General features: G+C 37.4%; 1 protein-coding gene across 16 annotated transcripts in view; it reads right to left on the bottom strand.

Annotated features, from left to right (window-relative positions):
- Positions 1-19,165, bottom strand: part of nrxn3b (neurexin 3b) — a 442,510-nt gene that overhangs the window by 140,546 nt on the left and 282,799 nt on the right. The window contains exon 1 of one of the 16 annotated variants that reach the window (XM_067417367.1): positions 14,854-15,535. The exons of the other annotated variants lie outside the window; for them this stretch is intronic. Coding sequence (XP_067273468.1) covers positions 14,854-15,088 — 235 coding nt within the window. The 5' untranslated portion in view covers positions 15,089-15,535. Of the gene's footprint in view, positions 1-14,853; positions 15,536-19,165 lie in introns of those variants that run through there. 16 annotated transcript variants of the gene reach the window in all.

Below are 19,165 nucleotides of genomic sequence, written 5' to 3'. Positions count from 1 at the left end.
GTAGCTCGTCTAATGCTGAAAGATGGAGCGGTTCAAGTGATTAAGGTTAAAAGTCGTGTGCTTGAAGCAGGTGGTAAAACTGCTTCAAATGTCTTTGTGTCGTTATATCGACTCGTTCATTCAAATGGGCTACTATTCCATTGCTTTCCGATGTAAACTCGCACTAGTCTGACACGCAAAGCCGTTCTGCTTGCTACTGCTAACATTAAATCGCATACAATACACTCAAAAAAAAAAAAAAAAAAAGATTGCATGATGCTGTTCACTTTATTTAAGTAACTCATCTTGATTTAACACCATTATATTAGGTTTCTGGTTCAAATGTAACAACTTCATGTTATATTGACATAAAACAGTTAATCTTTGACATAACTTAATGTTTTTATTTTCAAATAATATAATTCAATTAAGTAACCCGTTGGTAACCCGTTAACGTTGGTATTTAAAAGTGTGTTATGTTAGTGTTTTTGTGCTCAGGGTGAGGATCTGCTAATAACAATTAAAGTTGTTTTATAAAACAACAATTTTAGGGATGCCATGGGTGTAATAAAACCATTTTCTGGCCAGCCATTAATATTTTGTAAAAGGTTTTCTTGTTAAATAACATTTGTAAATTTGAAATTATACCAGAATACTTGTTATGGTTTTTGTTTGATATTCATTTTAGAATAATTTAACTTAATAGTTTTGGACAAATTTAAGAATGTCAACCTGATTCAACTAAAAGGCATTGAATTAACTCCACGTAAGTTTACTGAAATAAACAAGGTTAATTAAATTCAACATAACCCAGTTACATGGAACTAGTGGACGTAAAAAAGTTAAGTAAATCCAACGTATAATTTTTTTGAGTGTAGTCCATAAACCAAATTATGTCCTCATAATTCTTTAGCTCCGCCCACATAATATGTCTCCAGCCGCTCAATTGTTTTCCGGAAAGACTTGGTACAGTGTATCTTTCTTTTATAAATATAATAAAAGTAAAGACTTTTCTGAGATATGAAGGATGCAATACTACTCTATAGGTACTCAAGATTGACATGAGATTGACTGTGTTTCATCCATCCAGACCAAAAAGATTCAGAAGGAAATTTTCAACACAGGAGGTTGTGTGGGCTTTCTGTGAGTTGTGTGGTGGGTGACAGGCAGTCCCGTTTGCCTTCTGCCCCGCTGAAAATCATCACATCAAAGTTGAGATCATAGTCAGTGTTTAGTCACAATGCCCCCCCACTCTCCCTTGCTAGCGGGGTTAGAGTGAGCCAGGCGCTGAGCTGTGATAGGCCCATGTGTTCAGCGAACTGTCTCCCCTTTCGCTGTCCCTTCCCCTCACACTCTCTCGCCCCCGCATTTCAAACCGGCATAGCATCAACGCGACAGGCCATCTGGAAATCGTATGCAAGCAGAGTCGTTTACAACAACGGCATGATACACAATGGCAGACCTGTGGCATTAGCAAATTAGCTGCCCAGTTTTAATCTACTACTTCTACTACTACACTAAACTTTGGTGTCAATGCTTTCTGTTTTCTGTTCACGTTTCTACACAACATATGTAATGAAAGACTTGACAGCAGTGAGCTGAGGTGGTTTTCGCGTAAATATAACCAAGTCAGAATACACCCTCCGTGTTTTGAGTGCCTATTAGCATGGCAGAATGATTTCAGAATCAAATGTGGATTCAACGAGCATAAAGAGCCACTCGTCCAATACAAATCCCCTCAGTTGTGTGAGAGAGACAGAATGCTTTTCGATATGATATTCAAAGCACATGTTGGAAAAACATTGGAATAGATGCTCAGAGATGTTTAGAGCTATTCTGGTACAGCATGGAATGATCTGTCAGGGGCAATGCATCACTCTTCCTATTAGCTCTCTCGCTCTCTCTCTCTCTCTCTCTCTCTCTCTCTCTCTCTCTCTCTCTCTCTCTCTCTCTCTCATGTGTGTGTGTGTGTGTGTGTGTGTGTGTGTGTGTGTGTGTGTGTGTGTGTGTGTGTGTGTGTATTTGAGTGTAACAGTGCACACATACAATGCATGAGCGTCTGCATGTGCATATTTGCACGCACATGTTCTGCATGCATCCAGTTTATGCTTGAAGCCATATAGACGTACAGAGAGCCTTCTGTTGTGAGAGACAGTGGCCGTTGGCTCTTAGAGTGGGACAAACAGAAGCAGACTGCATCACATTTACTCACAGAAAACCCATCCAAATCCCTTTCATCACTGCACACATTGTGTGTGTTTTTGGTTTGTGTGTGTATATTGTGTTTGGGGTAACATGGTACATAATCAGAATCCTTTTTTCAAGTAATGAGTGATACAATTTATTAACTGAAAAATAAAACCTCCCCTTTCCCCAAGTAAAGAGAAATAAGGTTATATTTTATGTGCAAAAGCATTGTAAGATTTTTAGTAAGCATTATGCCAATTATGTGTGCTATGCTTTTCTGTGATGTTCAGAGCTTTCTCTTTTAGCCCATTTCTTAAGTAGAATATTACTGTGCCAGATCAGATATCAGATTTTGAACCCCGGCTGTTTACATATAATTAAAATTATAATTGACTGTGTTTGCATTGATGTCTTTCCAAAAACATATTAACTAATAAGTGCAAACATTTGAACTAATAAGTGCATTTCACCACTTCTTTGCTGACAGCCAGCTATACCAAATTGAATCTATACTCTGTACTACTGATACTTCAGAAATAACGGTATTTTTAAATTTTTACAGATTTGGAATTCACTTGGTATAAATACCGGTAAGTTTGACATCAGTATATTGGTATAATGGGTAATAGGCTTGCTGCTATAGTCAGTGTTACCGGTGCTCAGGTATAACACCAGTTATTTTACTTGCCCACCACGGCACCACACTCACTGCCATTTGATTTTTTATAGTAGTAAAAATAATTTAGTTCAGTTAGAGAACAGATTAACTACAATTAACAGCCTTACATTAAAGGGATAGTTCACCCAAAAATTTAAATTTCCCCATGATTTACTCACCCTCAAGCCATCCTAGGTGTAGCCTGTATGACATTCTTCTTTCAGACCAATACAATCAGAGTTATATTAAAATATGCCCTGGCTCTTCCAAGCATTATAATGGCAGTCCAAAATTTAAAGACCAAAAATTTGCATCCATACATAATAATAGTAATCCACTCAGTTCTGGGGTATTAATAAAAGCATGCAGAAGCGAATCAATGGGTTTTAGTAAGAAAAATATCCATATTTAACATGTTATGAATTATAATATCTAGCTTCTGGCGACGTGCGTTCTTTACTTAATTCACGGAAAAAAGCATGGCGTTACAATGACGTCGGACGTAGGGTAAGCAATTTGGACTGTGAGAGGCGTTCTCTTTCTGTGTAAGTTGAATATGGAAGGCAGTCTGCCAGAAGCTAGATTTTTTACTTTATAAAGTGTTAAATATGCATATGTTTCTTACAAATACCCATCGACTTGACTCAGAATGCCTTTATTAACATCACAGAGCCGTGTGGAAGATTTTATAATGGATGGATGCACTTTTTTGGGTTGCATTATAAAGCTTGGAAGAGCCAGGACATTTTTTGACTCAGATTGTAATCATCTGAAAGAAGAATGTAATATTCACTTAGGATGTCTTGAGGGTAAGTACATTTTGGGTGAACTATCCCTTTAATGCCAACACTTAAAACAGGTCTGCTTTTTATGAAACTTTGTGTTTGTATCTGTTGCTGTGCCATTGCCATCATTACTCAAGAGTATGCGTGAGTGCACCTGTGCTCATGCGAGTCTGAATGTGATCTTCTCACCACTGGCAGATCAATATGCCTCTGAATAATCTATGATCTCCAGAATACTAGCTTCTCACCATTGATCCAACCCATCGATCAGGCCATGAATGCTTCATTCTCCTCAGAGAGCTCTGTATTCTAACACTGGCTCTTTAAAAATAGTACTTATGAGTCCCACCATTCATTTTTCAGAGAATCTGCAATCTTTTGCACAGCAGTCAATAAAAGACTATTTTGTGTCCCTTTACAGCTGTTAGAATTCTGAAGAGCTGACGCTATGCTACGCACCGATGCACAAGAGATGCAAGACAAGAGCATCTCTTAAACATGAATGGCTGTCATACACCAAAGCTTCTTCTGTTGCAGTAAGGATCCCGACTGTGTTTATGCAAGTGTGTGCAAAATATTGGATTTAAATGTCATTACGGATTTGTGTGGGTGCACATAGAGCCATCGTCCCTCCCACACTGTGTTTGGAGATATGGAAATTGCAGGGAGTGACACCATGTCTTCTGAACGTCCTAACACTAATTCCTTCACAGTCTGAGGGCAGATTAGTCAGCGCTCATGTCTTAAAGAGACAATAAACTGCACATAACATGAACCTGTCTAAAATCTTTTGAAATGACTAACCACTAATGGCAGGTTGACAATAACCCTTTACTTTACAGCATTTATTTAGTGCCATTAAATAATTTTGGCAACTCAATGGGTGTAATCTAGGCATGGTTGCCTTCCTTGTATCGAGCCCAAGCACAATTGTGACCCTGGACCACAAAACCAGTCATTAGTCACACGGGTATTTGTGGCAATAGCTAAAAATGCATTGCATGTGTCAAATTATATATTTTTATTTTACTTCAAAAAACGTTGGAATATTAAGTAAAGATCATATTTCATGAAGATATTTAGTAAAGGACATCATTTGGACATCTTAATTTCTCAACTGCACCCTCAGATTCCAATTTTTTTATTTATTTTTTTTAAGTTGTATCATGGCCAAATATTGTCATATTCTAGCAAACAACATGAAAAGCTTATTATTTAGCTTGCATGTGATGTATAATATATATGAATAGCAGAGGAAGAATCCGTAAACTTTGGTGTTGTTCGATAAACAATCTAGTGAAAAACTATATCTGAATATTTGAATTCCTTTCTTCTTCGTAAAAAAACGCACAATAATTTTTCAAATTCTTTCAACAATTCTTACAACACTGAAGAATATCAGTGTTGGTGTGAACAGGCAGTAAAATGTTAAACATTAATTAACAAACAATAAACAATGCAAAATTTCAAAATAGCATTAACGCTTTGCCCGCCATTGATCAACATTTCCGTCATTTATGACACAACACTTCACTGCAATTGACAGAATTTTCTGACTTTGCACATTTTCACTGTCATGCCCCAGGGGCACTATTACGCATCTTTTGAAAGAGTACGGGATTATCTAATCAAAACACAGGTGAAAAGGAATCAGAAATAAGCGATATCATATGTAAGCAGATTCAGATGTAAAATAATGTGATCATCAACATTAACTGCCTAAAGTCTGGAGTAGACAAGTCTAAGACCATGACAGAGAAGGCAGATTTCTGTTAATCTGATTTAAAAGGCCATTTTAGTCCAGGACTAGGCGCAATCTTTGTCCAGGAAACATCAACATAATGTTATTGTGAAGTGTTATTGATGATATTAATAATATTTTGTAATTGAAATCACCAATAGACATTCATATTTATTTTTTTCATTTACATTTAATAAATTAACAAATTCTACGAAAAATAATACAAGAATGTCAATTCCAAGAATTGTCTAATTTAGCACAATTAGTCAAAATGAATGATGTAATTGATGTAATGATATGTTTTGTCATAAAACAGCATATCTGAAATTATTTTGCTCTGTGTCTGCAAAATTTCTTTGAAAAGCAATTCTTCCATTATGGTCATTTCGCTTCACATTCCAATTCAATTTAAATTTGCACTCACAACCTGAAATTCTGAATTGTGCTCAACCCTGTTGTGCTATTGACATGACATGTGGGACAGTCTGGCTGTGTTGAATATATTTCCAGGCATTCTGGCTGTTTAAGATATATTTAGGCATTTGTGTAAATTGTTTGCATGTGTCTGCTCAAAAGAGATTACAAGGAGGTTTGCTACAATAAAAACACCCAAGTGTACCATTACTATGATAGAAAAAGCATACGAAAGAAATGATAAAGACATGGATGGAAGGATGGGAATGGTTAGTGAGGAGGTCAGTCACCGATAATATTATCCAGCTCACAGCGCTAAACGGACAAGACAGCGGTTTGAGTGTGTGACTCACATCCTACCCCAGAACCATCTCTGGAATCGTTTCCTCTTCACTGGGCTGAGCTCATTGAGGAGACAGAGCCGACCCAAACTGACCTCCACACTGACCTAAACCTCCAGCTTTCCTAGCATGACTGTCATGCTATTGCTACCACATTTGTCTCAAAGAATGCCTCAGAATTAATCAACATGACAGATGTTTTCCTTCATAGAACAGAAGAAAGGTGGATGGACAGTGGCAATCCTTATAAGAGAACAAAGTCGAAACTTTGAAATCAACAAGTAAGATCTGCCACTTTATACATTCACATGCATTCATTTAACAGATTTTTTTTTTCAAAGTGACTTACAAATGAGGAATACAGCTAAAGCTATTCATCTGCAACCCGAAGTTCTATATCTCTGCTAAGAAAAGTACAAGCTGGAGCATAGAGGAACGTAAACTACAGTGAGACAATACAAAGAGCTAGTGCATAATGAGGATTGATGGCGGAACTGTTCACAAAAGCCTTGGCTGTTCGGGTTGTGTACAAGTTTCATATTGTATTCTAGTGGAATAAATAATAATACTGATGCAACAACCCATGAAACAAACTCATTTTGTTCATGTTTTATTTTAATTTTTGTTATTGTTTGTTTAGTACAACTCAAGCCATTACTACATTTTAGTGCTTCCAAAAGAAATACAACCTTAGGTAGAAAATCATGGTGAAATATTGGATTCCATGAAAGTGGAAAGAATAACGTCAGGTTTTCATAGTCCAGAGAAGCCTGGACAACAAGTGGAGCACAGAGGAATAATTAGAGAATAACATTTATCTTCTGATGTTGAGTTACACTGGAGGGGATAGACAAAGGTCAAGAGAAAAGCAGTCTCAATGGGGATCTTCATCTATGGCCTTTAACCTTTCTTGTCGCTCTTCTTCGAACACTTCTGAATGGCTAATAATGCACGCTGGGCATGATTCCCTGAGTCCAGCTAGTTCATCGCACTGCTGGCTCTAAATTTAGACCACCATCGTGATGACAATCTATAATTACATGGAATGCTTCTGTGACATGTATTAATTGGGGCCGTTATTGCAATCAGTATTCTGTGGCAGGGCTAATGTTCATCTATATCATTCAAAAAGTGTTAACTCTGACAATACCAGGCAGGATTCAGGGCATTGCATGTCACAAAGACCATGAAAGGTTTGATTCAATCATATGTTGAAGCTTGTTATGATTGAGTAATCAAATGAAGAGGATTAAAGTACATAAAATAACTGATACAATTCTATATAAGAGTTGTATTATTCAATTAATTGTACAGTTTTATTCAGCGCTTTCTTATCCAAAGTAGATAGCAGCATGACTAAAGACAGTGTTGTGGTTGGGTATCAGGGGCCTCCGTACACGTTCCTTTTAAAATCGTGTTCCAGGGGATTGAAATCACGGGGCCCCCTCGAAGGCCAGAAGACATGACTACAAGTCACATACACACTATACTTTCTCAAGTCAAGCTACAAACCTTAATAGACAATATATATATGAGGATGCAACATAATTTTTTTTTGTTATTTTTACAGCAGCTCTGCACCCCCTCTTAGATGCCCGCCTCATGTTTCCTGTGGGACCGCACCAAATCCCACCTCAATATCTTCACACTACATTTTAGCAACCCTATTAGCCATTTCAGCTTGGCCTGAAGTAGACATGAGAGAATTACCAACAGTCTGATGGAAGGAAATACTTGCTAAGGGACATGATAAAGTCACTTGAAACCAGTAATGAAGTCACATGTGAAACTGGCTTCATCACAAAACCCCTTAATACATCTTAATATTAGACAAGAAAACACAATAAAGGTCTACGAATGTACTCAGTCAGAGCAGTAAACTTTAAATACACCTTTCAAGAAAACTGATGAGGAGCTGTTTTTTCCTAATGACCAGCTAACGATCAGGGCAGCTAATGAGCAGAGAATGGTCACAAAGCCACACTCACCTAGCGTACCCTTGCTAATTAGCTACACATCGACAACCATATTGCTTTTTATTGGCAGCTATCGAGGAACTAAACTAATCTTTTACTCTATAGAGCAGAAAAAAGGCACAGAGGTGAAACTCCACACTTTTTTTTTTTTTTAATGGTGCTGCACTTAACCAGTGTATTGATTTAGTACATAGTGAAAAGTTACACGTCATCAGTTATGATGCCTTTAATATCACAGACATCATAAAAAAGCAAAGAAGAGGCAGCCAAGTAATACACACATACACACACACACACACACACACACACACACACACACACACACACACACACACACACACACACACACACACACACACACACACACACGCACGTCTGTTTCACTATCTTTGTGGGGACTAAACTGTTTGGTCCCCACAATCTAATATAAACAAGGGGGCACACACACACACACACACACACACACACACACACACACACACACACACACACACACACACACACACACACACACACACACAAAGCAGTCATAATAATCAGTAACAAAAGACAAATTAACACTTAAAATGCACTTGATGGACCTAGCAATCACATTAGCACCAACAGAAATACATCAACTAAACATGGCACATCACTTGTAATTATATCGAATAGGTCAGATCAGAGTGAGTTTATTAGCCTCCTTAGCCTCAGTCTCAGAATTCTTTTCCACAGAGTGTTCATGGATCATTTGATGCATACTGCACAGAAATGTTTAGTTCCAATGTGACTGGTTGACTGATACACAATGTGGACCCCCAGATGCACAGCATTTTATCAGTCACTAACCAGGCTCTATTTACAATGTACTTTGCCATGCGTTGTGGCATCAAATCTTTAAAACAGGGGTCTCAAAATACTGGTCTACAGACTGAAGCCAAGCAGCTCCTCAACTGTTAGAGTTCCTTTAAAACAGCAATGAAAATTTCCACCAAGGTTATTGTAGTTATCAGTAACACTTCATGATATCTTTCATTAATAAATCATTAACAAACTTATTATATTTAACATATCATTAGAATATATTCACATAGCTAGCATAGGGCTTCTTCACTTCAGCTTTACTGTTGCCGTGCGGATGAGCGGCCGGAACGCATTGAGCGTTTTCAACATTTTCAGCATTTTCTGAGCGTTTAAATAACTAATGATTATTTACAACGAAAATGAATCAATCAAAAAAATTACTTTAGCTGGACAATAAATGTTTCTAGAGCTGAGCCAAAACAAAATATCCTTTTTTGTATTATTATCACTGTAAAGCTGCTTTGAAACAAACTATATTGTAAAAAGTGCTATATACATGAAGGTGACTTGACTAGAAATATGAGATGATGTACTTGGTTAATGTTTTCTAATGAACGTATTAAATATTACATGTTGATTGATTAAGAGATCATTGTTTTATGCAATAAATTGAACAATATAATCCTACTTTTTATTAGATGTCTTTAACTATATACAAACAAACAAACAAACAAACTCACAGACATACACACACACAAATAAATGTTAGGTTCAATGTACTTATTGTGTTTGTATTCTATTGCAAAACACTTTTGCTGCTATTGAGGTGTGATACAGGTAAGGTGAGGGACAGGTTTTGATTTAAAAAAAAATCCAAGTTTTGTTTTCTCTGTTGATGTATATGTTTTAAGGAATATCCTGCTTAAGGTTATAGTATATGTATAGTAAGTGTTGAGGCAATTAAAAATGTTTTGCACCAGAATACAATTATGTGGTATTCTGTGGCAAGCCTTTGGCTAAACTTAACTAACCATTCTTCTCACAAATGTTTAGAAACATCTACAAATAATGAATAGTTTCAACTTTAATATTGCAAAACATGAACAAATAATTAAATTATTTGTAAAAACAAACAAAAACAAAAAAACACACCACAACAAACAAAGAAAAAATGAATGACATTTACAGACTGTGGTTATGAATTATTGAATAATATGTTAACATGAATAGTGCGTGAAGTGCTTACTATATTGAAGTTTATTGGGAACTGTTCCATTAAGCAGTATATGTTTGTTAATGATTAATTAATAAAGGTTTTAATCATTGAGGACTCAAGTGTGTGACAAAGTAAATGTAATGAAAATAATTATTAACACAACCAAAAAACCCACAAGTAGGGAAAACAGCAACTTCAAACCACGACGACATAGTGAACAGGCGAAAAACAGGCGACGTAGACACGACAACAATCCGACAAAGACTGACAAACACAAGAAGCTTATAAAGGGAAGAAATCAAGAGGGAACAGGTGGGAGAAATCAAACACTAATCAGACAGTGACACAAGACAGGACAGGCATGTGACAAGAACAAGTGCTTGATCCTATGAATTGACAGTTTAATGACATGTGTAAGCATTTCGATTTGTCATGTTTCTCAGTACAATTGGATATACTGTATGTATGAAACTGCTTTCAGCTTTAATTTCCACAATAACTGATGCCCATTTTCCTCCTGCCAACTTTCTCAAAGCAAATGTGGCAGATTTTGTCAATAGAAAAACTGCCCAGTTTCTAGTACCAATTCAACGACCAAACATAATCATCAATTACTGTATAATTGTGCCAGTTTATTCATGGTTGTAAAATGTGTGAATGGTAAACGGGCCTAGTATGTATACATTTTTATGCCAAGGAAATAGTCTGTATACATTTATTTATTTTTTTCAAAAGGAAAATATATTAACATCCCACTGCAGTGGTGAGGTCTTTACATCCTTTTGAAAATGTCACCCAAGCTTCCTGTTTAAGTGGGTGGTTCTTGGCCAGATTAATTTTCAGAAAAGATTATTTGTTTTCAGAACAGACTCTTTGGAACAGACCGATGTTCAGAAGTCTGGATATTTGCGACGACACACACCTCCATTCATGAAGGAGTGGACAGCCATCTTGCATCTTTTGAAGTAGATCGATTTGTGTAACAAGAACTACACATACTTTTGTTTGTGTTGCTCCTGATGGTTCCTTCATCTCAAACCACTTACTAACCAGAGAAGACAGTAAGCCTCATTCTGCAGCTTCCAATCTATCATCCAATCCTCAGACATTGGCCAGTTTTAAAAGACAACATATGGTCCCTTAGGTGCTACTAAAAACAAACATGAGTATCATCAGATATGCTTGGCCCATGATTTATAGCCATCTAATACTATATAAACACAGCATTTTGGGATGCAGTGTTTTTGATGTGACAACACCCAGGATAATCCTGGCGGCGTAACAAATTTGGTATCTGAAAATGTAGAGTGTTAGCATGAATAAAGTTCCCGTCAAGGTCAAAGCTGAAGCAGAAGAAAAGTTTCTGAAAGCTCTGTAGTCTGATCAAGTTCTCAGTTTCTTTTGTTGAGCCTTAAATTAGTTTTCCATAAAAGCGCTCAATGTGAAGCCATTTGATCAGCTGCATGGATAGAGTGAAAATCAGGACGTATTTCTGCAGGCTATAAGGGATTTTTGAACATGCAAGACAGAATTTGCATCACGGACGGGGCAGTGATCAGCAGGGGTGTGTTCTAATGAATAAACATTACTTTTCAGATAATTATGAGATGGTTTTTACTATTCTCTTTTTAGCTCCATCGACATAATTACATGGGATTGTAATGACAATTAGTTAGCGACAATGACTGTGATGTCCAAAGAAATGATTGACTGCCAAACCGCGATCTGACAATTATTTTCCAAGATGCAAAAACAAGAAAGAATTGCCCAATTGTAGGGGTCTGAATGATACAGAGAGAGAGAGAGAGAGAGAGAGAGAGAGAGAGAGAGAGAGAGAGAGAGAGAGAGAGAGAGAGAGAGAGAGAGAGAGAGAGAGAGAGAGAGAGAGAGAGAGAGAGAGAGGAGAGAGAGAGAGAGAGAGAGAGGAGAGAGAGAGAGAGATGAACAGAAATGGAAGCCCTTGTTTGACTAGTGTTTCTTCATTAACAGTTTTCTCATCATGCAGGCAGGCAGCTGTGCTCAGGTCTGTCTATGCTGAGATAAAGACTGAATCAGTGAGAGAGGACGACAGCAAAAAACTAAAATAACCTCCATAATTAAGCAGAGAAAACAAAGGCGGTCATTGATTTGCTGTCTAAGGCCAAAATGGAGGGCATAGCAATGGAGAGAGAGAGAGAGAGAGAGAGAGAGAGAGAGAGAGAGAGAGAGAGAGAGAGAGAGAGAGAGAGAGAGAGAGAGAGAGAGAGAGAGAGAGAGACTGTCTCCCAATAAGAAATCCAAATCTTCAAGTTTGTTTGCATTTATTTGTTAGTAATTTTGTAAGCATAAACTAAAGTTGGACTACTGCTCAAAACATATATGCGACTCTGAAAGTCTTAATATCATAATATATAAAATAGGGACAAAACATTGACTAAGAATTTGCATGTATTTATGTATTTTTAATGTATGTCTACTTAAAAGCTGTGCTCTTTAGAGAAGTATACTTTGTATAGTATAATTTACAAAAATAGTGACAGAACGGCCAGCATCTCTCTCTCTCTCTCTCTCTCTCTCTCTCTCTCTCTCTCTCTCTCTCTCTCTCTCTCTCTCTCTTCTCTCTCTCTCTCTCTCTCTCTCTCTGTGTGTGTTGTGTGTGTGTGTGTATGTGTATATGTGTTTATGTGTAGTTGGTCTGTCTCCTGACAGTGTCTTTTTCATTTTCAACCCTGGCAGAGCTCAGCATCCCATCCCAGAGGACAGAGGAGGTCTTCAAACAAGGAAGTGAAAGAGCCATTTCCTTTTCTCAATCCCAATCACTGTTGCTTCACTGAATTTCAGTTAACTCCAACACAGCTGAGCAGTCTAAGCCTTCATTCTTCAAAACACATACAAAAAGACTATCCCCGCTCGGACCAAGGTTTAGAGTTTTGCATATCACAGTAATTTTGTGTTTTACTAACCTTTTCAAAATAATTTTGAATTTCCGTTTTCTAGTTTTAATAAGAACGTTTTTTTGTGTTTTTTTTTTTTATTTTATTTTTTTTATTCGGTGGTTAGTTTTTGTTTTTATATGTAAACATCTATTAATTTTATAGTACTGTTCATAGCTACAGTCAAAACAAAAATGATTCAGAAAACTTTTTTACTAGTGGGCGCAGGACACTATAGCTCATTTATCTAAGTGAGGATATCAAAAAGTAAATGTTGACATATTATACCCACAAAATCTTCATAAAGTGGACTACCCGTAAAATGTATATACAGTTGGTACCAAAAATATTCAGACACTTTAAACTGACCATGTTTTTCTTAAGTGTTTTTTTTTTTTAATTGCTAATGTGACCTTTTACACCACAGACTGAACAAAATCAAGCATTGTTAAACTTGTTATTATCTAATTGTGTAATTACATTTTTGAGCTGACAGCTGATTGGTTGATTGTAATCCTATACATACCTTTCTATCAAATTGTCTAACATTATCAAGATGAACTTGCTCTGATACAGTTTAACTGAGTTCTTGTCATATTTTATTACCCTTTTCCAAACTTTAGCGATAAAACTGTGATAATATTTGAAAATGTTGAAGGTGTCTGAATAAATTTTGGTTTTACTATATCAGTTCAGCTGCATAGTTTTTGTATTCCAAGCTAATACTTTATCTTATCCCAATATGCAGAGTAACTTGTAGATGCACAACTGAATAACAGCAAAGTGAATAACATACATATATATATATAATACAAAAAAAATGACATTTAGTTGCCTCTGCACATTAAACCAGGATTAAATAAAACATTGAAATTGGAAAGAAAAATTACACATTGATTACAAACATATTTATTTTTTCAACCACTGACATTAATTTACTTATAATTTTGTTTCATTACATTTTTACTTATTTCAGTTTCAAACGATACCTAATGATGTGAAATGTGTACTTCCCAATATCACCTTGAAACCATGTCTGCACATAAGATGTAGAGTGCCATCCTGACACAAGACACATCTACAAGGATTTCTAAAAGTGTGGCCACCTTGAACCCAGAGGACTTGGACCCATCGGAATGTACTAGCGTGGCGCATAAAGACAAAAAGTGAAGGGACATGTTTACAAACTTCTAAAACTATTAAGTAATGTAATGCCCATTGTGCCAAAATAAATAAAAAACAAAGACTACAAGGCAGATCCAGGCGACTTAGAAACACTTTCCCAAAACACAAACAATTATGCAGGGATAATGTTGTATCTGTTTGGGCAAAGGAAATCAGAATCCACACACATACAGATGGAGGGAGAAGGACAGGGACGGAGGGGTAGAATCTCATTAGGTCTGGAATGTGTGAGTGTGTGAGTGGTGACGACCTGACAGAATCAGATTAGTGATGCACACACTCTCTCCTCCTGTCACCCCCATCTGCTGTAGTATTGCTGATAGGAGTCAAAAAAAAAAAAAAAAAAAAAAAAAAAACCTCTCTGAACTAAATGTAGTCAAACTCAATAACTCAATAATTGCAAATGTATGCGCATACAAAGACATGATCAAAGTGACACATTCCGAAAACGTTCACACTACCACATGATACACAAACAAGAAAACGTTAAAGTTTTTAACCAAGTAAACTGATCAGCCAGCAAAGTTAATTGTTCAGGATTATGCACACTTGAAATTTTTGCAGTGACTGGAAAATAAATTACTGAAAGCAGCACATTTTCTCAGTATTCAGTTTCTGTGACTTTAGTCAGCTGTCTGAAACACCTCTAAGCAGGTGGACAAAGGAAGAAACTCACCGTGGCCACCTCGTAGGGGGGCAGGGGAGCGGTAGATGGCAATGGGTGGAGGGTGATGTCGGGCTCCTGTCGGGTGATGGTGGTGCTGGGTCTCAGAATGTGAGAACGTGGAGGATGAGAGGACGATGGTGTTATCGGGGTTTGAGCCCCATGCGGTGCCAAACATGTACCCTACGGCCAAGGGCAGCACGCAGGCAAGCCACAGGGAGTAACGGGTCTCAGATTGGGGGCGCATGGTTATCGCCCCCTCCTCGCTGCAGGACTGGACAGCTTTCAGAAGGCAAAATGGACAGAGAAACAGGTGAGCAGGACCTGACGTCCGTTAAGATCCCATGGTAGGGAACACATGTGCTCTCTTTGATGAAAATCCAAAGCAAAATCCTCTTTTCCCGCTGCCAAAGAAATGGGGGCCCTGAGAGAGTTCGCAAAAATAGTTATTCCTCAGTTCCAGCAGATGTTATTTATCAGCTGCTCCTCTGAGAGGCAGAATCAGAGCACCGTGTATCCCCAGTTGACCCAGCTCACCTCTGGAGGAGAAAGAGCGAGTCAGGGAGTCAGCGGGTGGCGACCGGCAACCTGCGCCACTGCTTTGGAGCATCTGTCTCACGACCACACACTCCGATTGGTGCTGCCCTTCTTCTCCCCAACTAAGGCAAAGAGACGCTGACTCTTCACTGAGTCTCACTGACTCTCTCCTCAGCTCACACAGCTAATGAACGTAAAGTCTTCACTGAGATCCAAGCCCTCCCTCCAACACCAACTGAGCAAGAAAGAGAGACAGAAGAGATACTCTCCAGCAGAGAGGATGGAGACGGAAGCTGGCAGAGAGGAGAGAGAAAGGAGCGAAGGGGGATGGATGGGGGAGGCTCGACTCAGGTGAAAGTAAGCGGAGACGATGGGATGGATGGGGAAGAGGAGGCGGGAGCTGCTCAGATGTGGGCCAGCCCTATGCAAATCGCTCCACAGCACCGAGCAAATCAGGAGGGCTGGCTGCCTCTGCAGAGGAGTGAGCTGCCTTCGAGTCACGAGGAGGAGAGAGCGCGCGAGAGAGGGAGCTGCAAACGACAGCGGGAGGAAGCCAGCGAGCGAGAAGAATGTGAGAGCGAGGAATGGGGTGCAAGGAAAGTGAGAGAACCCGGGTGAAAGCGAGAGATGCCTTTCAGGCAGCGATAGAATCAGATTTCTTGCAGCAGGTTGGTGATAAGGATGTTATCTGAGCTGTGATATCTGCTCCATGTTTCGGATGGGGCTGAAAGCCCACAGAGATGGTGAGAGATTCATAATACATATAATGTTTCACCAATCTTGAGATTATACAAACAGATACAGATTATTTGCCAATGCACACAAATGTTTTGGCTTCAGCAGAACATGCTGATCTCTGGTCATATAGGTATCATTATAGGGTCACACTTTAGATTAAGGTCCAATTCTCACTATTAACTATGACTTGTGCCTCAATAAACTCCTAATTACTGCATATTAATAGGTAATAAGGTAGTTGTTACGTTTAGGTATTGGGTGAGATTAAGATACATAGAATATGTTAATAAAGTACTGTAAAACAGCCAATATCCTAGTAATATGCATGTTAATAAGCAAATAGTTGATAGTGAGAATTGGACTCTGAACTAAAGTGTTACCCATTATAATTAGGAGTTGAGAGCACTTGAAAGCCAACATAAATTTGCAATTATCAATGGGAAACAATAGATTTTCTTCAAGCTTGATGTTCCAAGCTACTTGTTATTAATCAAGTATTTCTGAATGATGATGGTGAAATTCAGCTTGTAGGCACTTTGTGTAATGTTGATAAGTAATAGCTATAAAACGTCCCCCAAAATAAAACTAATTTAGTCAGTTTAGGAGCTGACAGGTATCTACAATCAAAATACATTTCCAAAACATTTCATCACATCATTGCTTGAGACAAGAATGATAAAATACACATATACAGTAAATCATTAATCCACGCCTAAAGTGCATGTTTTGCTTTTTTTTGAAGTACTCTGAAAATACTGTGAATGTCAGTAAGGGAAAAAGAGAAAAATTGAGAAAAGAAAGAAAAACTGAATGGCCTGACATATCAATTGTTATGACAAAAATCGTTTCAACACGCAGTATAGCATATGTATGACATCAAAGGGAGAGTTAAATGAGTAAGTCTCCAAAAGAAACAGCAACACATGAAACATCCCTTTAATGTTTTCAGTTTCCATGTGAGGAAAAATAGCACAAAAAAAAAAAAAATACAATCTATTGATTAAAGTATTTCTCATAGACCAGTGATTCCCAATAAGTGGTATGTGCAGGTATTTGTAAAAAAAAAAAATGATTTTGCTTTACTAAATCTTTAAGTCTGTCATACATTTGTATTAGCAAAAACAAAAAAAAAAAAACAAACAAAAAAAAAAAAACCTAGCAAAAAGGGCACTGGGATCATTTGTGGGAAATATTTCCCTTATATACTTTTATGAAATGAAAATGTGAGCATAACGAGAGTGACTACAATTGGATTTACATCCTATGCATTAAATCCCGTGTAATTTTGATCAATAAATAAATGTTCTGTTATTTACATAATCAAAGTTTCTTTATGATTGCCCCATACCTGTTAAAACTTAAATGGGATATATAATGGTTTTGATACATTCTAACTTATTTACTTATTAACACAGTTAAAGAGTTGGATGCTCATACTAGAACATGGAACATGGATAAATGACAGAGTATTTTGTTCCAAATACACTCCTTCAGGATTTGTATAAGTTTTGAAACTTGTATTTACATCATAAAGGGTGGAATTCCTTGTATGGGCACTTCTCCCGGATGAGTGCATGTGCAGTTACACTCATTAAATTGCAGTTCTTCTTCATCACCAAAGTTTATTATTCACATTTTTTTTCCAAGTTTTGTCAATTTAAGTTATTTGTGTCGTGAGAGTGTACTAAATGAAGTTCACTACTGTGTCTTACTACACTTAAACTATCAAATGACTGCTGAAGATGAGCATATCATTTGAGCGGACAAATTCACACAAACTTATGTCAAAAGATAAGGAGTATCCTAGTAAACATAGTAGATTATGCTTTATATTGGATCTGTGGATTCGCTCTTAAAGTGACAGCAGCCTTATATTCCTGCTGATGTCTGTGTTAATAAAACAACAAAATAAATAAATAATAACAAATTGCTCTCTGCACTGCTACTCACTGAAAAAGTTTTGTAAGTATAATAATGATCAATTAATAAGGATGTTTAATGCATACAGTGAAGAATATGGAGTTATTTTACATTTGCTTACTTTATTACATTTCTGTACCTGAAAACTAGCCAAGTGTTAGACCGACCTGAAAAAAACACTGTTTATTTATTTTGTATCTTTATTATAATTTATTTACATGTGCTTTCACTTTGTAATTTAATTGGTTATTCTTGTACTGACAGTTTACTTGTCTTTAATAATGTGTTCAATTTATATTAGTTAGGCTAGTAGTTTTAGCTGCAGTATCAAAATGATAATAGAGACATTTTAATTTTCAGTGGTATCTAAAATTGGTGTCAATATCTATTTTTGCAAAAACAGCTTCGTGGCTTGTAGAAAATATTTATGGCTGATACATTTCTTAAATCCCCTATTGGCAGGTTTTTGTTTGATACTGATTTTATCAAAACAGTTCTTGGCTGATTCCAAAACCGATATCACATTCCTTTGCATTCCTATCCCTATAACCCGACACATAAACAAATACCCCCATCATTTACTAAAACATACTTTTTTATGGGAAAATATTTGAATGTAGACCAAAACAAATTGTGCAAAATTACTAAACAGATCGAACTCATTTCATCTGTCACCTCCCACGCTCTAAACATCGATGAACATCTTCTGTTTGGCGGCTCATCACAAGAGAATTGAGCCTCTTTACGGTGTGTGTGGCAGAGATTAGACTTGTTTACTCACTGTGCTCATGTAACATGAGCAACAGAACCGGAGAGGAAATGAATGCAGCCCAGAGCTCTATGGAGAGTTAAGATGAGGTCAAAGTGACCCGTTCCTCAAAAACAAGAACCCACTTACAGCAACATGTGAACAGGTGTCCAATAGCGGTTTTTGGCACAGGCGAACAGGGGCGGCATTTTCTCATGACACATGGGGGGTGGCATGAGCAGTAAAAGAAAAAAAAAAAGAGCTGCGCCTATCATTTCATTATGTGCTGGGCAATTGGGAAATTGGTGCCCTCTGCAGCTGCATTTTGTGTGTACAAAGAGCCACTGAATGTGTGCGAGAGGAATAATAGGTGGTAGAACT

This window comes from Pseudorasbora parva, chromosome 15, assembly GCF_024679245.1.
Source record: "Pseudorasbora parva isolate DD20220531a chromosome 15, ASM2467924v1, whole genome shotgun sequence".
Lineage (NCBI taxonomy): Eukaryota > Metazoa > Chordata > Actinopteri > Cypriniformes > Gobionidae > Pseudorasbora > Pseudorasbora parva.
This window is presented reverse-complemented; position numbering and strand designations above follow the sequence as displayed.